Raw genomic sequence first — 22,114 nt, 5'->3', positions numbered from 1 at the left:
CTACTTAGGAACATAACTATTCCACCAGTACAATGACTAGTGCAATGATGCATAGCAAATAAATAAGATTAGAATTGTTAAAGAATAGCTGATATGTGTACACAACAAAGTATTAATTGATTAACTTATTGTAGGAATTCAGGGAGTTTTTTTTCTTTGCTGTTTTAAATAAACAGAACAGAACAGAACTTTTATTAATAAAAATAAATCTCAGGCCACACATAGGTGGCATATGAGAATACAACAACTGCTACATTATTGTAAGGCAACATCACTAACATACGGACATATAAATCACATCATAGGTCAACATTTACAATCATAAACATTTGGACATTTGTGATATCATTTGGGTACATAAATGTAACATCGTTCTCATAGAGCACAATGTCTCTCCTGGAGTGTACAAAAGTTGTAAGAGGAGAGAGTTGTTGTTGTTGTTGTGGGGTTTAACGCCATTTTTCAGCACATGATAGGCTATACATGGCGGCCAGTATTAATGGTGGAGGAAGAACCCAGGAAAGAACCACTGACCCATGAGAAGCTACTGGCAAGCATTCTCACATACCCACATTTTCTGAATCCGAGACACGACCAAGTTTATGATATTGTTTTCATTATTACAGTAACAAATTTGGCATGATTTTTGGAGAATTTAGCAATTTTTGGTGGCAAGTAGGGCTCGTAACTTTCCAAAAAAATGGTTTGCAGCAATAGAACATTTGTTGTAGAAACAAACCCTTTTCTTTGTGAAATTTGAGACACATAAACAAATAATAGTATTCGTCCCCAATGTCATTTGTTTCACAATGATTACATTTTCTTTCTTCAAATGGTGCATTGTCCCAAAGACCAGTTCAATGGGGAGTCTGTGATTGAAGTCCTGAACTTTATCAATGGTAAATACTGATTCTTAGGTAACAATAATAAGTAATTTTCCATATTCAGGTCTTCTTTTAAACAATGGTGAAATTTCCCCTCGGATGATAAGGTTACTGACGATTGCCATTCCTGTATATAAAGGTCTTTTAAAGTTTCTGTTGTGATGCTTTTTGTTCCTTTTGGAATATTAATACATTCATAACTTAGGTCAGGTCTCCAACAGTAATCAGAATGTTCTTCATGCTATTTGTCCATTTATAAGTACATGTATTGGCATTAGCACTGGCCTTGTAGAAAAGTATTTGATAAAGAGTCTAGAGAATTTGGTCCATCTTGCAATTGATAATGGACAACCAAAATCCTATCATTCGTGATCTGACAATTATATCAATATGTTTCCCTTCTAGTTCTGAATACAGCATATAAGTAGGAGTACTCTTCCTCAGCTTTATGATGTTTCTTAAAAATTCAGTATGCAAATTTTCAATAATTGTAATGCTTTCAAACTCCCAAACTTCACACCCATATAGTAAAATGGGAAATATAGTATGATTGAAAAGATGCAATTACAGGTCTATGGAAAGACTGAAGTATCTTACCTTTTATTTTTTGGGAAAACTAGAAGCATGGCCTTTCTAGCTTGATCAACTTTGTATTTAGTAGACTTAATAAACCTTTGATTTTTAGAAAAAGTAACACCAAACCATTTAAATTCTGTACATATTTCTATCAGATTCTAGCTGATCTATATTTAACATCATTTTGTGTTCCAAAAATAAAGATCTTTGTCTTTGTAAAATTAATACTCAACTTACATAGCTCTAAGTATTCATAAAGCAAATTTAAATTATGTTGGAAAGATTTTTCGTCAGTGCCAAAAATAACAGTGTCATATGCGTAAAGTAGTATAAGAATTCAAAGAAAGAAAGACATTATGAGACCAGATAAAAAGTAACTGCATGCTAGTACACTCATTTTCTAAAAAAAAAAATTTGAAGTCTTTCACTACACTGAAAGCTGATTGCTCTCCAGCATAACTGACACAAGATTTAATTTTATGATACCTATTATATATTACTCTAAACATTTTCCCATTCACACTGTTGTCTAATAGTTTCATAGACATGCCTATCCTTCAAACATTATTGAAAACGCTACTAAAATCAATAAAAGCACAAAATAATTTCATCTTACAAGTTTTAAAATTTCAGTAAGAGTGTGAAGACAAAATACATGATCTGTAGTTGAATAGCCAGGCCTGAACCCTGCTTGGCTCTCTTTGAAAACATCATGAAAATCTAGAAATTTCTGAAATCTTTTTTCAAGAACATATATAAAAGGTTTACTAAAGCAGCTAAAAATCATGAAAGGTCTATAATTATTGGGTGAATGTGGGGAATTAATAAAGAAATAAAAGGTGTTGTACCAGACTCTGAGCCTTTGAAGAAAATTATCCAACCACAGCTTTGATGGAGGGAAGAAAAGATGGAGAGATGGGCCATAATAAATAATTTTGGTAGATACACTAAGAGTAAGTATTTTAATTTTTTTCTGTTATGGTGCAATATTTTTGCATTGTTCAAGATGTTTATAAATGAATATTTAAGGACAACTATTACATATTTTGTTCTATTCACTGCAAAATGCTGATAAGTTAATTTTTGTCCCAATGCTAAGAAACTATTGGTTAAGAAATATTACAAGTTCAAATAGGCATGGAAATCAAAGCTTAATCATGTGCAGGCAAAGCGGCAAAGGTCCTGAGTTTCCACTGTGTATTTCACAGCTATGTATCAGTTAACAACATATCAATTTTAACATTTTGATAAATTATTAATAAGAGCATTAATGAATGATGTATTTTTTCAGTTTATTTCAAATGTAAAACAATCTTTATTATTTTATTTTTTACAGTGTTGTAACCTGCCAAGAGATTTTTGGATCTGAGCCATGATGAGAAAGAAGCCCTTGAGGATGAGGCACAGGAATGTATATTGAGTCAAGGGCAGGAACTTCTTCCATGGGGTGAACATAACTATTTAAGAGCAGTCATCAACCTTACAAACCCAGCAAAAGGAAACAAAAGCTAAAGTTCTTTGCAGGCTGAGCATATTTGTCCTGTCATTAACATTCTAATGCTGATACAGATAGGAAATTAACCATTCTTTGCAAATTACGAAGTGATTCAGTGGGAAATCTGGACAAGAGAATCCATGTGAAGCTTAATAATCACAGCTTAATAATCAGACAGTAATCTTATGAAGCAGACTAAAAATGGTATTGGATGTTATTAAAAAATCTTTGCAGCGATCTGCAAGATAAAAAAAACTCCTATTTTCAATAACTGATAATTAACTGACACACTATCATCACAAGATTGCCATCAAAATCTCAATCTGATACATGTAAAGAATTTGCTTTTTATTATACTATTAAAATAATACATATAAGGCAAAAAATGAACTTATTTTGTTTTCAATCTCTTTGAAGAACATCAAAATTTATGCTGATAAAAATTACTGGTTAAGAAGCCAATCTACTGATCAAAATTTGTAAATCTCCTGGTTTCAAATCCAGGTTCTGTCACATGTATATACACTCATAGTTATTTCTGTACCAGAGCGATCTAAACTGAAAAAGCACTGCTTTTTAGACTTCAAGTTGCTGATTCTGGACTCTGTACATTTACAAAACTTGGTCTGCAGTTTTGGTCACTGAGCACTATTAGGATTTTTATTTATAAAGTGGTCAAGATCTCCATTGACAAAAAGACACCATAGTTAGTCTTGTGGTGAAAACCTTATGTCAATATGGAGGAGCTGCAATAAGCAGATGTTTTAGATTGCTGTTGTGATGGCTTTATTGGATGTCAGATCCGCACAATTTTTAATTGACATCAGCTTGACACCAAAAGAAGTTTTCCAGCGAAAGCTCCACATTCATATGACTTTCTGTTCTGAAGGTGTAGCAATTACAAGATCTTCAAGATGGATGCTATTGCTGCTATGTCAAATGTCAAAACAGCACCATTTTCATTTAGAACCAAATAGATATCATGAGAAATTATCGAGTGAAATCCCCATATTCTTAAGTCTTTCCAATTAGGCAGAGTAGTAACAAGAATATTGTCCAAATGACTGCCATGGCAGGCATAATGGATGGCAGAGTAGTAACAAGAATATTGTCCAAATGACTGCCATGGCAGGCATAATGGATGGCAGAGTAGTAACAAGAATATTGTCCAAATGACTGCCATGGCAGGCATAATGGATGGCAGAGTAGTAACAAGAATATTGTCCAAATGACTGCCATGGCAGGCATAATGGATGGACAGAGGACGAATGACAGACAACAGCCCAAAAACTATTATGGTCTATGATCAGTAGACCAGAAGTAAAAAGATGAGGTTAGACATTTTGACAAGATTGTGGATACAGGTGACCCCAAATCTTGTTGTTTTTTTTTTAATTATCCCTCCAGTTTGTAATACAGGGGTTTACAGCTATACTTTAGCTATGTCTGTTTATCTATCTAACCATAAACATTTTTGTTTCCAGAGCATAACTCACTTGGTATACCAGTGCTGTCCAACCTTTTTCACACCATGGGCCACTGAAAAATGTTTTTCTTGAAGCCAAGGGCTGCAGCAGAAAACTTAAAAGCAATGAATATATAGCTGCTCAAGATCTGGCGGGCCATTTAAAGTCAGCCCACGGGCTGCGGGTTAGACAGCACTGTGGTATACATTTCACGCAAGTTGCATATAAGTGTCTTTTGATACTTAGAATTTTTGGCACTAAGTATTTTTTGTCACCAAGGAAACAAAGGGTAGTATAAGCAGTATATAAATTGAGACTCCTTGATCATTTTCAGTAGGAGTCTGGATGACTCTTGCTTCTGATTAGTTTGAAATGATTATGAAATTGTAAAGCTTTATGCTCAGATCTTTGTTAATATGATCATCCCTTAAGGAGAAGCAGCAACAAGATAATGTTGATGATGTTGGAGGTCTGGTTAGCACAGTTTTAATTTGGGACCATCTTGATATCATAAGAAGCCATTATGTTGGTATGAAGGAGGAAACATAGCAAGATGTTCAACACAGTCTCTATGGCAACCATGTTGGAAATTAATTAACTTTCATCAAGGACCAAACTGAAAAACCAATTCATTCATTCAGGAGTAGTGATAAAAATATTTTCAAGAAGGCCTCAATGGTAGCACATTGGATGTCCAAGTGCACCATATTCATTATGTGCAATTTAGATATCTGGACGAAACTGTATGCCAAGCTTCACGCATTACTTGCATCATTGCAGCTTAGGAAATAGTAGCAATAACAAGCAAATGAAAATGGATATTTTGACAGACTTGTAAGATGGCACTCTGTTAGATCTGTGATAGACCTAATCCTCAATATACTTTTCAGTGCTTTATTTTATAGACTTTAAAGAGCACTGGTTATAGTCTGAACCATTCTATTTTCTAAAAGATATGAATATTTCTCCTAAATAACTATTTAAATGATTAGAATGGTATTTTCAATTACTGTGTCTTTCACGTTTATTGTTGACATTACAAATATCATGTACATTGGTTTGCTTGTTTGAAAGTTTTGTTTCTGAGTCAGTGAACTCATCCATATTGTTAACTTTATCAGTATACAGTAAAACCTGTCATGAGCGACCTCTGCTATGAGCGACCACCTGTCATTTCCGACCACAATCATAATGCACGGATCGATTTTACTATATAAACGCTCTGTTATGAACGACCACCTGCTGAACGCGACCAGCGACCGCGATTTCTTGGCAAAATATGCATTTTGACACTGCTATGAACAACCGCATCGCCAAAAAATCAAAACAGATTGACACCACTGACCTTAACTTAATCCTTTGTAAACACTAGAGCTCGGGATAAATGTAGTATGCAAACAAAGTGCACATTAAATAACACTATAGTTGAACAACCATATATCGGGATAAACACCTCTAACATCATTTAATCCTTTGTAACAAAGACTGCATAAATAGCAAAGATTGCTCTAATAAAGTATTTAAAAATAATTTGTCTTGCTACAGTACCAGTTTTGTGAAATTTACAACTCCAGCGTACGGTGTCATTTGTAAATTGCAGTAAACCAGACTAAAGTACATGTCACTAACCGCCATTGTAGTGCCGAAGTCATGTGAATAGCCAGTAAGAGTAACATCAAAGGGAGTAATGATGGATATACGCAGTCAATTTAGAGGTTTGTATTTTTTCTTTCTCTGTATGAAAACTCACAAAACGCCGGTAGTCCTTATGTCCAAGTGAGAAATCGTTTTGAAAGGGCTTCAGTGTTGGTTTGAGTACGTCGTTTTCTTTCCAGTTAATCCATAATGCCTAGAGGGTGAATGAGCTCATTGTCTTTAATACTAGTAAGTGAGAATCATTTCCGGATTTTTTTAAAATTATTTTTTATTTCTTTTGTTAGTGTTTCACCAAGCCACAATCTGTTTACCTGGGTGCAGATGGTCGGAACATTTGTTTATCGAGCTATAACGCTGTTGATTTAAACTTCATCTCAGAATAAATGTACAGTATTGTTTCCTGATGAGTTAATTATGTCTTTTGGTTTCATTCATTGGTACATAATATATATTTATTCCACAATTCCCCAAAGCCTGATCAAAACCGATAGTCTTTATAACGTCAACACTAATAACAACGTCAGAATCTCCGCTGAAAAAAAGAAAAATTTTAACACTGGAAGAAAGGATTAATGTCATTGAAAGAAATGAAAAAGGCGAGACCACTCGCAAAATAGCAGTCAGCTTAAGCGTCGGTAAAACGCAAGTTCAAAATGTAATCAAAGACAAGAAGTCCATTAGAAACGAATGGCAGAAAGGTGCACAAGCACAGAGGAAATATGCCACGGCACGACGGACAGTTTACGGAGATCTGAACGAGCGAGTATGGGAGTGGTTTTGTGTTGCAAGGAGTAAAAACATACCAGTAAGTGGGAAGTTGATTCAGGAAAAGGCAATAATTGAGATACATGTTCAGACCAAATAGCTGAGTAAAACATGTCAACAAAGAAATATAATGGATTTCTTTTAAAATAACAAGTGAATAAGTGTATAAAATAAGATATATACATCATATCTAACTGTTCATTTTTTGTACATATTAATGTGATGTTGAAATATAAATTTTATTCTCATTGTTTGATAGATGTATATCTTTATTATATAAAGATATTTTGAGAGGAATGCATGCATTATTTAACAAGATTCATGAATAAAGGATATGATACATGTACAGCGAGTATGGGTATTATTTATTTTTCAACAATGCTAACTATTGACCCTGAAAACCAGTCCATTTTCACACACCTCTTATGAGAGACCACCTGTCTTGAGAGACCTCTTTTGGTTGGCAGAAGGGGCGGTCTCTCATAACAGGTTTTACTGTACTTTCAAATGCACAAAACGGCTTGTGTAGTTCATTCACAAATCTAATCTACCAAAACCTAAGGTGTCTACTACATGAGTGTACAAAGTTTGTTTAAACAGAAGTTCTTAATACACTATACTATTTTTAGGCAAATGCATCATGCAAGTGCGTGCAATATCAAGATGTTCAGTATCGTAAAATACTGCATGATTTTGATAATGCAAAGTTAACAGAGACAAGATTGAGCATATAATAACAGTTGTTACATATACTGTAAAAAAAAAGTTTGGGAATAAGAAGGAACTACAATACTTTTCTGTAAACTTTAATTGCCATTTTTTATATCATTCGGAAAAGAGAAAACCTACATGTATAAATGAATTGTTTTTCTTCTTTACAACTTAAATCAGATTTACAGGCTCATTAATGTTTGCATTTTTGGACTGGATGGATGGACGGACAGACAGATGGATGGATGGAACGGTGCATGGTACTGGTTCCATGCTTCCCTCAATATAGTAAATATGTATATAACAGCAAATATGTAGGCACTGTTTATTTCTTATTTAATATGCATCTATTTAAACTGGTAACTGGATCACTGAAATCCATAGCAAATAAATGGATACACATGCAATATTTCATTCAGTTTACCAGCTTATCTGGACACTATATGGGGGGGGCAGGAAACCATGCACTGCTACATACATACATACATACATACATACATACATACATACATACATACATACATAAACACATACACACACACATACATACACGTGTGCACACACACACACACATACCTAAATACATACATACATACATACATAAGAAACTTCACAACTTAATAGTACCAGTAGATAGAGTGTATAGACTCAGCAACCAATCTCATTTTCTCTATAATTCACCACTCCATTGATAACTCTCACCCTGATAACTCTTAAACTCGCTTATATTGTGGGGACAGGCATGGATCCCATGTTTTTGTTTTTACAAGAAAGTGCCAAAAATCTGACCCATATTTGTTGAACATGAAGAAAATCACAATCAAAATTGGTAACTTAAACCTTGATATATCGCTAATTTTATTGTCAGAATGGTTGATATGACCTGGAAATTTGAATCAACAATATGAAAGTATCAACTTTTAAAAAGAAATTGTGTATTTTCTTAACATTTCCTTCCAAACAGCATTCTTGGTACACCTAAATAACAGTATACAATGAAATTTTGACCAATGAAATTGTCACTAATGCCTACTTGATGCAACACTTCATGAATAAATACCAATCAAAATATATTTGTTATCAAGTGAAATGCATGTTTTATTTTTACATTTTAGTTGGCTTAAGTGTAATGATCATAAATACAATGTGCCCTGTTGTATTCAAATGTGAAATATGTCAATCTACCGTAACAGCTATGTCTGCAAGCGTTTACTAACTGAAAAGTTAAAAGGCATGAAAATCCAACCTGTGTAAGAGCTAGCGGCCCTGGCCTAGTGTCAGGTAACATCATTTCTAGCAATCAATTGAACACTGTTACAACTTTTTTGGGAGAACGTTAGTATAATTCTACTACCTTAAATTAGCATACTCATTCATAAATGTGATCGATGAAATTCTGTTTCACAAATACGTTTTATTAATGAAAAGCTAGTTTCAGAGTTTGTAGTTTATTTGTAATTCCTGAATTAGCACTCAGAGATTTCCTCACGGATGAGAAGAAATTTCGCTATTACTTGCAATGAAATCATGTCATCAATATTTTATTATAGAACAATAAAAAAAACTGACTTTTGACAATGACTGCTCTTTCATTAACTAAATGTTCCATTTTTTAAACAAAACGAATCGTGTTTGATTGTGAATTTGAATCAATAACTAATCTGGTTCCCAGCTTAGAATGCTCACTGAGTTGCATTCCACAAGAGTAGAGAGCAAAGCATGGAGAGTAAGGATCAGGGAACCAGACTATGTAAAAACAACATAAAGCAGTGAGGTAATTCACAATATTTTTGCATACAATAGGTTGTTCAAACCAGTTGCAACAACAATAATAACAATCTCTCAGCAGTTGGACATCTTGAAAATAACTGTCATTTTTACATAAAATGAATAACTTCGTTAGAAAAAGTGCTTTACTGACAATTATTCTCAATGCAATTTTAAAATAAGTATTCCGCCATTAAACAGACCAGCTTGCTCCCCCCAAATTAAACAAACATTTATTGCCTAATTTTACTCTCAATTAAACAATGACTGTACACAAGATGCATTGAAGACATTTAGAAGAAAAAAATGTAATGGCTTTATTGTTGATGGTTTAGTCATAATTAGATGAACAATTATCAGCTTTTTTAAGGAGGTAACATAATTTAAAACAAAGAAGTGATGAGAAATAATTTTTCCTCAAGAATACAAGACATCTTTGCCAAATTATTCAACCTGTTGCTTATTTTGGAACCAAGACATTGCATTACTTACAGATATGGGTGAAATTATTTTAAAATTCCAGGTGCAATACCATTACTCTGCTATATCCAAATTTGTATTATAATGAAACATGTTATTGGAGGGTTTCACAGTAATCTACAAGAGAAATATTTGTATTATAATGAAACATGTTATTGGAGGGTTTCACAGTAATCTACAAGAGAAATATTTGTATTATAATGAAACATGTTATTGGAGGGTTTCACAGTAATCTACAAGAGAAATATTTGTATTATAATGAAACATGTTATTGGAGGGTTTCACAGTAATCTACAAGAGAAATATTTGTATTATAATGAAACATGTTATTGGAGGGTTTCACAGTAATCTACAAGAGAAATATTTGTATTATAATGAAACATGTTATTGGAGGGTTTCACAGTAATCTACAAGAGAAATATTTGTATTATAATGAAACATGTTATTGGAGGGTTTCACAGTAATCTACAAGAGAAATATTTGTATTATAATGAAACATGTTACTGGAGGGTTTCACAGTAATCTACAAGAGAAATATTTGTATTATAATGAAACATGTTATTGGAGGGTTTCACAGTAATCTACAAGAGAAATATTTGTATTATAATGAAACATGTTATTGGAGGGTTTCACAGTAATCTACAAGAGAAATATTTGTATTATAATGAAACATGTTACTGGAGGGTTTCACAGTAATCTACAAGAGAAATATTTGTATTATAATGAAACATGTTATTGGAGGGTTTCACAGTAATCTACAAGAGAAATATTTGTATTATAATGAAACATGTTATTGGAGGGTTTCACAGTAATCTACAAGAGAAATATTTGTATTATAATGAAACATGTTATTGGAGGGTTTCACAGTAATCTACAAGAGAAATATTTGTATTATAATGAAACATGTTATTGGAGGGTTTCACAGTAATCTACAAGAGAAATATTTGTATTATAATGAAACATGTTATTGGAGGGTTTCACAGTAATCTACAAGAGAAATATTTGTATTATAATGAAACATGTTATTGGAGGGTTTCACAGTAATCTACAAGAGAAATATTTGTATTATAATGAAACATGTTATTGGAGGGTTTCACAGTAATCTACAAGAGAAATATTTGTATTATAATGAAACATGTTATTGGAGGGTTTCACAGTAATCTACAAGAGAAATATTTGTATTATAATGAAACATGTTATTGGAGGGTTTCACAGTAATCTACAAGAGAAATATTTGTATTATAATGAAACATGTTATTGGAGGGTTTCACAGTAATCTACAAGAGAAATATTTGTATTATAATGAAACATGTTATTGGAGGGTTTCACAGTAATCTACAAGAGAAATATTTGTATTATAATGAAACATGTTATTGGAGGGTTTCACAGTAATCTACAAGAGAAATATTTGTATTATAATGAAACATGTTACTGGAGGGTTTCACAGTAATCTACAAGAGAAATATTTGTATTATAATGAAACATGTTATTGGAGGGTTTCACAGTAATCTACAAGAGAAATATTTGTATTATAATGAAACATGTTATTGGAGGGTTTCACAGTAATCTACAAGAGAAATATTTGTATTATAATGAAACATGTTATTGGAGGGTTTCACAGTAATCTACAAGAGAAATATTTGTATTATAATGAAACATGTTATTGGAGGGTTTCACAGTAATCTACAAGAGAAATATTTGTATTATAATGAAACATGTTATTGGAGGGTTTCACAGTAATCTACAAGAGAAATATTTGTATTATAATGAAACATGTTATTGGAGGGTTTCACTGTAATCTACAAGAGAAATATTTGTATTATAATGAAACATGTTATTGGAGGGTTTCACAGTAATCTACAAGAGAAATATTTGTATTATAATGAAACATGTTATTGGTGGGTTTCACAGTAATCTACAAGAGAAATATTTGTATTATAATGAAACATGTTATTGGAGGGTTTCACAGTAATCTACAAGAGAAATATTTGTATTATAATGAAACATGTTATTGGAGGGTTTCACAGTAATCTACAAGAGAAATATTTGTATTATAATGAAACATGTTATTGGAGGGTTTCACAGTAATCTACAAGAGAAATATTTGTATTATAATGAAACATGTTATTGGAGGGTTTCACTGTAATCTACAAGAGAAATATTTGTATTATAATGAAACATGTTATTGGAGGGTTTCACAGTAATCTACAAGAGAAATATTTGTATTATAATGAAACATGTTATTGGAGGGTTTCACAGTAATCTACAAGAGAAATATTTGTATTATAATGAAACATGTTATTGGAGGGTTTCACAGTAATCTACAAGAGAAATATTTGTATTATAATGAAACATGTTATTGGAGGGTTTCACAGTAATCTACAAGAGAAATATTTGTATTATAATGAAACATGTTATTGGAGGGTTTCACAGTAATCTACAAGAGAAATATTTGTATTATAATGAAACATGTTATTGGAGGGTTTCACTGTAATCTACAAGAGAAATATTTGTATTATAATGAAACATGTTATTGGAGGGTTTCACAGTAATCTACAAGAGAAATATTTGTATTATAATGAAACATGTTATTGGAGGGTTTCACAGTAATCTACAAGAGAAATATTCCAATATTTCATGACTGTACATACAGAGAAACTGGACTAAATGTAAAAATGTAACGTGAAATATAAACCTGATCCCATAATATTTACATCATACTCCAAAAATCTAATTTAACTGACAAATTCCAAGTTTTAGTGGACCACCGATCAACTTGTGACTAATAGGAGTAATTATGAAGTACATCATGTAGTTCGATGACTAGACATTTAGATGTGTGTGAGGTGGGCAGAAACGGGGTCAACGATGGAAATAAATTTGCTTTATCAAAACAGAATGGATGATGACACTTTAATATTAATAAAAGCTTCCTTTTAAAAGTAATGTAGACAGAAAATTTTAATTAATTGTAAAACATTTGAGCATTCTATATTACTACTCTTTCTGTGCTCACAAATGTGATAGCACAGCATGGACACTATGATGTAATTTACGTAAAAATAATTCAGTAGCACTTGTCCATTTACACTTTGTCATTAGCAAATTTATAAATATTATGTATTATGTCATGTCCATCAAACGTCAACGTACCTGAAGTCGTAATCAAGACAGTTAAGCTTGGGTGAAGAGTACACAACTACCGATGAACGCTGATAACATTAAAAATATACTGACCAGCATAAAAATGAAGAATACACCATTAAATATTCAAAACATACTTATACTTGTATAAAAAGAAGGCCAGCGTTTAAAATCAACAAGTGAAATTTAATAAAAAAAGTGAACGTGACAAATTTTCTGTGTGGAACCGGTCATGTGATCTAGTGTTGGCCATCTTGCCAGCAGATGTATTTTTGTGATGTCAGCTGTTGGAGTCATTGAGTTTAGTGCTATTCAAATGATGGTCTGGATGGGAATTTAAGTGTGATAAACACATTTCTGGGTGTGACAAATTCATATAAAATAAGATTCCAGAAGATTTTGACACTCGACATACAACATGAATAGTTTAATACAGATATCAAGGTAAGTTGCGATCTGAACATTTCTAATACATTACAATGTTTAAATTCAATCTTTCAGCAGTTTATATATATTCATTGACATGAACAACACGTTAAATTTAAGAAATAGAAAAACCATCCTTCCCATCCATCATATTACAGCTTTATAGCCCCTAAGGTCTATTACAATATAGCAGCACAGCATGCCACTATCATATAAATTTATGCTTGTGTTCATAAATATGGTAGCACAGCATGGACACTATGATGTAATTTATGCTTGTGTTCATAAATATGGTAGCACAGCAAGGACACTATGATGTAATTTATGCTTGTGTTCATAAATATGGTAGCACAGCAAGGACACTATGATGTAATTTATGCTAATGCTCATAAATATGGTAGCACAGCATGGACACTATGATGTAATTTATGCTAATGCTCATAAATATGGTAGCACAGCAAGGGCATTATTATGTAATTTATGCTTGTGTTCATAAATATGGTAGCACAGCATGGACACTATGATGTAATTTATGCTAATGCTCATAAATATGGTAGCACAGCAAGGACACTATGATGTAATTTATGCTTGTGTTCATAAATATGGTAGCACAGCAAGGACATTATTATGTAATTTATGCTTGTGTTCATAAATATGGTAGCACAGCAAGGACACTATGATGTAATTTATGCTTGTGTTCATAAATATGGTAGCACAGCAAGGACATTATTATGTAATTTATGCTAATGCTCATAAATATGGTAGCACAGCATGGACACTATGATGTAATTTATGCTAATGCTCATAAATATGGTAGCACAGCATGGACACTATGATGTAATTTATGCTAATGCTCATAAATATGGTAGCACAGCAAGGACATTATTATGTAATTTATGCTTGTGTTCATAAATATGGTAGCACAGCAAGGACACTATGATGTAATTTATGCTTGTGTTCATAAATATGGTAGCACAGCAAGGACATTATTATATAATTTATGCTTGTGTTCATAAATATGGTAGCACAGCAAGGACACTATGATGTAATTTATGCTTGTGTTCATAAATATGGTAGCACAGCAAGGACATTATTATGTAATTTATGCTTGTGTTCATAAATATGGTAGCACAGCATGGACACTATGATGTAATTTATGATAATGCTCATAAATATGGTAGCACAGCAAGGACACTATGATGTAATTTATGCTTGTGTTCATAAATATGGTAACACAGCAAGGACACTATGATGTAATTTATGCTTGTGTTCATAAATATGGTAGCACAGCAAGGACATTATTATGTAATTTATGCTTGTGTTCATAAATATGGTAGCACAGCAAGGACACTATGATGTAATTTATGATTGTGTTCATAAATATGGTAGCACAGCAAGGACATTATTATGTAATTTATGCTTGTGTTCATAAATATGGTAGCACAGCATGGACACTATGATGTAATTTATGCTAATGCTCATAAATATGGTAGCACAGCAAGGACACTATGATGTAATTTATGCTTGTGTTCATAAATATGGTAGCACAGCAAGGACACTATGATGTAATTTATGCTTGTGTTCATAATATGGTAGCACAGCAAGTACACTTTGATGTAATTAGTATGCAGGCATGATGACTCTCATATTTTAAATGCATTACCTTCATCAAAGCCACTTTGACTTTGGTCACTGTACCACTGATTCCCAATTGTGTAAACAAAGAACTGATTGCTAACTCTTGTAGTTCCTGATCGGACTTCCCCCTAAGTTCTTCATACCATGCACCTCCCATCATTACCTGACAGGGAAATAAATCATAGTACATACATGTGGAATGGTGGACTCAGGAATAATCTTGAAGTAACACACACAGAATTAGGCATGGTAAGGGTGCTTAAGAAATGTAGGAATAAATGCATACTTTAAAGTTCTATGAAGTACGAGGAGTAATATTTTCCATGAGGTAATTTAGTCCTGAAATCAGAATATATTTTAATAACTTGCATATTTTGTTGCAATGTAGCTGCATGTATAAATGTAAGCATACTATCAAATTCAGTCTTTATTTTTTTTATTCAAGACATTAATAATTAATTTGTTACATGATTCAATATCAATATTCATTCTGCTTTTAAGTTTATCTTCAAATAATTATCAATAGATTTCAACAGTTATTAGAGATAAGGTGATGAAAGCTAAGTACAGATACATGCATCATTCACAGTTACACTCAATGTAAGCTAAGTTCACAATGAACCTACACAGTTCATGATGAATCTACATAGTTCACAATGAATCTACAGATCATGATGAATCTACAGTTCATGATGAATCTACACAGTTCATGATGAATTCATGCAGTTCATGATGAATCTACACAGTTCGTGATAAATTCATGCAGTTTATGATGAATCTACACAGTTCATGATGAATCTACAGTTCATGATGAATCAACACAGTTCATGATGAATCTACACAGTTCATGATGAATCTACACAGTTCATGATGAACCTACACAGTTCATGATGAATCTACACAGTTCATGATGAATTTACCCAGTTCATGATGAATATACACAGTTCAAGATGAATTCAGAGTTCATAATGAATCTACACAGTTCATGATGAATCTAAACAGTTCATGATGAATCTACACAGTTCAAGATGAATTCACACAGTTCATGATAAATCTACACAGTTCATGATGAATTTACACAGACAAGAAGGATCCTAATATATGAGATTAACTGCCTGGCATCTACTATACTGGTTTGAATACCTGTGTTAAACTGAAGTTTTTTTCCATGTAATACCTGAAAAAATGTAATAAACTGATGAATGAGGAACAGCAACAGCTTTTACATTCCAATCAATTTGTATAATGACCATTATGATGATTAAATCACCATTTTCCACTTCTTCCATCTGTACAAATGGTTCTTGATCATTCTAATTCCATCTGTACAAATGGTTCCTGATCAGTCTAATTCCATCTGTACAAATGGTTCTTGATCATTCTAATTCCATCTGTACAAATGGTTCTTGATCAGTCTAATTCCATCTGTACAAATGGTTCTTGATCAGTCTAATTCCATCTGTACAAATGGTTCTTGATCAGTCTAATTCCATCTGTACAAATGGTTCTTGATCATTCTAATTCCATCTGTACAAATGGTTCTTGATCAGTCTAATTCCATCTGTACAAATGGTTCTTCATCAGTCTAATTCCATCTGTACAAATGGTTCTTCATCAGTCTAATTCCATCTGTACAAATGGTTCTTGATCAATCTTTTCCATCTGTATAAATGGTTCTTGATCAATCTTTTCCATCTGTATAAATGGTTCTTGATCAATCTTTTCCATCTGTATAAATGGTTCTTGATCAGTCCAATTCCATCTGTATAAATGGTTCTTGATCAGTCTAATTCCATCTGTACAAATGGTTCTTGATCAATCTTTTCCATCTGTACAAATGGTTCCTGAACAGTCTAATTCCATCTGTACAAATGGTTCTTGAACAGTCTAATTCCATCTGTACAAATGGTTCTTGAACAGTCTAATTCCATCTGTACAAATGGTTCTTGATCAATCTTTTCCATCTACAAATGGTTCTTGATCAATCATTTCCATCTGTACAAATAGGGTTCTTGATCAGTCTAATTCCATCTGTACAAATGGTTCTTGATCAATCTCATTCAATCTGTACAAATGGTCTTTTCCATGACACCTGTTCTTGATCAACTTGATTCAGTCTGTACAAATGTTGTTTAAAGAAACTACAAGTAACATTACTTCTTCTAGTATGTAGGATTTTGGTCATGTTCTTCACACTCGTGTTTACATGCAGACAGCTTTTATATTGTGACAGCCAAAGCTATCTGTATACAGATGTCCTGAACATTATTTATACAACTCAAAAGTACAGATGTCAGAAAGTTGTGTTGTTACAAAAACAATATTTTTTGGTTTGAATTTTATTCATGTTCTAGAGCAATTCTCCTTTAAAACTTTCTAATACTGTCTAAATTTAGGGAAGTATTTATGTTTTCCTTTTCCAGCAAACCTGTAACTGTAATTTGTTATAAAACTCTTTTCCCTCATCAAACTGTGCCTTTCTGGCATTTAGTTTCTGATGATTTCCATAAAAGCTCTGTGTATGTCATCTCCCATTTTCACTTGCGAAGTTTTTGAGAAGACATCAACCATTACTATAAAGATGCATCTGTAACCAGTTTTGTCGTTTCATATGCTTCCATGTCAATAATGTCTGGCTGCAACTGGTCAGAAAATGACTGAAACAGACCCTTTTGTAGGGAAACCTCTTTCACTGATACAGTGTGACCCCCACTATAGCCTGCTCCATTATAACACGAATTTGGATATAACACGGTCGTGGCATGGCTCCCACAATTTTATATACATGTATTTTTCTTGAACACAATCTGTGGTTCTCTAAAAAAAGTAAAATGTTATATATACCTTCTCTGTTTTCACTACCGGTGTATTTCCCATTTAATATGCATTGATTTAAGATGGTAAGTGTGCCAATTAAACATGCATTTTACCACCCGCATTCATTACCTACCACCCCACCCTGTGCAAACTTTGTTGGGTACATGCATCGTTTTCTTCAACTAACTGACCTGGTTGCTTATAACATTGTTTGGTCTATAACACAGTTGGGTTTTATGGCTTCCAACTACCTGTTATAGCGGGGTCACACTGTACTTGTGTTAACCAATCCTTCAATTCTGCATTTTTATTTTTGTCCAATTTAATTTCTTCCCATAACTGATTTATGTTTGTGTAAGCAACTGGACTTTTAGTATTACTGAAATGATGTCTTAAATACTGTTTTTTATCAATCATATTATCATGGAGAAAAAAAGAACAAATAAAATTAAATATACATAACACTTTAAACATGGACAGCAGATTATGCAATGGTACAATATGGTGACAGGTCCTTAAACATGGACAGGAGATTATGTAATGGTACAATATGGTGACAGGTCCTTAAACATAGGCAGCAGCATACACAATGGTGCAATATAGTGACAGGTCCTTAAAAATCAACAGCAGCTTATGCAATGGTGCAATTTAGTGACAGGGTCCTTAGTCATAGCAGCAGCTTAAGCAATGGTGCAGTATAATATATTTGTTCTTACTTATTGTACATTTGTGCTATCTCTCCCAACTTGTCAACTACTCTTACTGCATCTTGCTTTTTGGTTATCGGACAGTTTTTACATTCTTGCAATTTTATGTGATTCCATATTCAGCCTGACTTCAAAACTTTGTTCTTCAGGAGTTATAAAATTTAGGACCTTACTTATCTGGCAGTATTTGACTATATTTTACACTTAATGACCTTAAGTTATTAAAAAGATTTTCGTCCATTATGGTTAATAAACTAGTAAAGCAGTCCTCATATGGGGACAACAAAATTATACCAATAAAGCAGTCCTCATAGGGGGACAAGAAGTTATACCAAGAAAGCAGTCCACATAGGGGACAACAAAATTATACCAATAATGCAGTCATCATAGGGGGACAACAAAATTATACCAATAAAGCAGTCTTCATAGGGGGACAACAAATTATACCAATAAAGCAGTCCTCATAGGGGGACAACAAACATTATACCAATAAAGCAGTCCTCATAGGGGGACAACAAAAAAAAAACAAATAAAGCAGTCCTCATAGGGGGACAAAAAAATTATACCAATAAAGCAGTCCTCATAGGGGGACAACAAATTATACCGATAAAGCAGTCCTCATAGGGGGACAACAAAATTATACCAATAAAGCAGTCCTCATATGGGGACAACAAAATGTATGTGCATTGTCACAAAAAAACTTAGCTATACATCTGAAATCAAAGCCACACACTTGTAAATAAATTCATTTTATAGTATTATGATGACCTACTGTAAATCTTGAGGACGGGATATCATGCCTGTCATGCTGAGGGAACACACAGGAATCATACACCACACCCAACAGCTTACCATCCTCAGATGATGGCAATAGGTGTCCAAAACCCTAAAGATAGAAAATATACCATTGTATGTGACTACTCTTGTACAGCATTCACACAGCTTGTGTAAAACAGATTTTGGAATTTACCATTCATAAAAAATTGGTCATTATGGGGCCTGAGGCTGAGTTCTCTCATTTGGAACAAACTGCCCTATAGCCTCTGCCTGTTCATCTAAGCTGGGGAGAAGAAAAAAAACATCAAGAGTCTTTCAAATTAACTGGCATTATACTCCTGTAACTTCTAAGTAATAAAAACATTTATGATTTTCCTGTCAAGCTCAAACATACTGAATTCGTAACATAAATATTTTCATAGATGCTTAAATTTGTAATATAAATATTTTCATAGATGCTTAAATTTTTAATATAAATATTTTCATGTATTTGTAATATAAATATTTTCATGTATTTGTAATATAAATATTTTCATGTATTTGTAATATAAATATTTTCATATATTTGTAATATAAATATTTTCATGTATTTGTAATATAAATATTTTCATACATATTTAAATTTGTAACATAAATATTTTCATACATATTTAAATTTGTAATATAAATATTTTTCATGTATTTGTAATATAAATATTTTCATACATATTTAAAGTGAACATTTTCACAAGATAAGCACAGCACAAAATTCAGTGATGGCTTTTGACCTTGAACTTGGCATCATGGACAAAAGGCATTGAGCTCATCTTAGATGCTGTGAAGGTATATACCCACTTGCTATCTGATGTAATCCCATCCCCCAGATTCTCTACATATCTCCTCATACAGTATACAGTTTGAGAGAGTGTTTATCATGCCTCATTGGGAGTCAATTGACCAGTTATATATGGTTTGAGTGAGTGTCTATCATGGCTCATTGGGAGTCAATTGACTAGTTATGTATGGTTTGAGTGAGTGTTTATCATGTCTCATTGGGAGTCAACTGACCAGTTATATATGGTTTGAGTGAGTGTCTATCATGCCTCATTGGGAGTCGATTGACCAGTTATATATGGTTTGAGTGAGTGTCTATCATGCCTCATTGGGAGTTAATTGACCAGTAATATATGGTTTGAGTGAGTGTCTATCATGCCTCATTGGGAGTCAATTGACAAGTTATACATGGTTTGAGTGAGTGTCTATCATGCCTCATTGGGAGTCAATTGACCAGTTATCTGACATCCTGAAACTGTTATTAGATAACTAAAGCAGTTAATTGTTTGTCTCCCACCCCTCCCCTTACACATATATCATCATAAATGATCCATAATCATAGAACAGATACAGACTGCTTACAAACATGTGCTGACATTTTGAATATAAATCAAATAAGTTCCATCCATTCTGATATAAATGCATAAAATTTATCAAAACTCGTGGAAAGCAAATTGTGCATGATACCTAGTTAGTTTGGAAACCATAATGATTGCATAATTACAAAAACTGACCTTAATCTACAAGGTCCTGATTCTGTTTACTTGTTAAATAATGTTCATTTCCATTTAACCCCTATTGTTAGTTTTGCTGCCATTAAACAGCAGTAATAATTTGTAGTGGCAATTTCAGACTTAAACTGAATCATGTCATATGAATAAATACAGTTGTTCCACATAGAAACATGCTCTTCGTTATAAGAAACATCCGAGGACAAGAGATACTTTGAAACATTACTACAAGTCTATAGGAATTAGGAATAATGCTCCCTGAGGGTTAAATACTCTAAATTTCATAATGTTCAATGTTCAAGTGCCTGGTATGAGGATGGCATGAGCATTGTCTGTTTTTTTTCCTTACATCATTAATTAATGTGGCTTGTGTTATGTATATTTAATTTGCATTGTTTGTTAGTTTTTTCAATTTTTTAAAAATAATTTCATTATATGCTACTGTAATGTAACACTGTATGTTGGACTTAACCTTGTCCAAAATCAAGTTTCTTTACTACTTGACCTGAAGTATTATTTTATATTTGTTATTTTATTCTGTATACAATTAATACATACTAGCTAAAATATTTTCTGTGTGTGTGGGTTTATTATGAGGATCATTATCATATAAGTAAATATCATTATTTGGGTCTGGGTCTAGGTTACTGGAATGCCTTTACAATTTACCTGGTGTATCTGACATTGTCCAGGTTATATATTATAATTTTATTTACAGACTTTCTAATAATAACTAACTTTTTGTAAACATTAAGAACTTTCTAGAAGGTAATTTTCCTAAAGGTAAAGGTTTTTTTTTAAGGAAAATGTAAAATTGTGACCTGAGGTCAAGAAGAGGACAATATAATCTTGTCCATGGAAAAAAACATTCATTTGTGCTTACAAACTAGCAGAATCAACTTGTTGTGTTCAGTGTTCATTTGGGCTGGAATTTATTTCTTCAAATTTTTTAATTCAGTGATTATTTTCTCTGGAAATAGAGCATTCATAAAAATACAATATTCTTAGACTGAGACATTCACTGAAATTCACGGTGATTTCAAACCTGGAATTATATTACATTGTTTCAACAAAAGACTGTTGGGACATCAGCATTATACAGGTCATCATGACACAGGCACACTCCAGTATTGGACTTAATTTGTTGTTGTTGTTGTAGGGTTTAACGCCATTTTTCAGCACAAGATAGGCTATACATGGCGGCCAGTATTAATGGTAAAGGAAGAACCCGGGAAAACTCCGGAAAGAACCACCAGCCCAT

General features: G+C 32.8%; 1 protein-coding gene across 3 annotated transcripts in view; it reads right to left on the bottom strand.

Moving 5' to 3' along the window:
• Positions 1-22,114, bottom strand: part of LOC149798857 (protoporphyrinogen oxidase-like) — a 92,679-nt gene that overhangs the window by 6,035 nt on the left and 64,530 nt on the right. Inside the window, exons 9-10 of one of the 3 annotated variants that reach the window (XM_089957760.1) lie at positions 19,305-19,418; positions 15,034-15,171 (exon numbers count right to left, since the gene is read on the bottom strand). In XM_089957760.1, coding sequence (XP_089813886.1) covers positions 15,034-15,171; positions 19,305-19,418 — 252 coding nt within the window. The remainder of the gene's footprint in view (positions 1-15,033; positions 15,172-19,304; positions 19,419-22,114) is intronic. The other 2 variants (XM_089957762.1, XM_089957761.1) reach the window with 2 other exon arrangements.

This window comes from Sinohyriopsis cumingii, chromosome 5, assembly GCF_028554795.1.
Source record: "Sinohyriopsis cumingii isolate HCF-2022 chromosome 5, ASM2855479v2, whole genome shotgun sequence".
In the NCBI taxonomy this organism is placed as follows: Eukaryota; Metazoa; Mollusca; class Bivalvia; order Unionida; family Unionidae; genus Sinohyriopsis; species Sinohyriopsis cumingii.
Note: the sequence above shows the minus strand (reverse complement) of the source record. Positions and strands in the feature narration are given on the sequence as shown.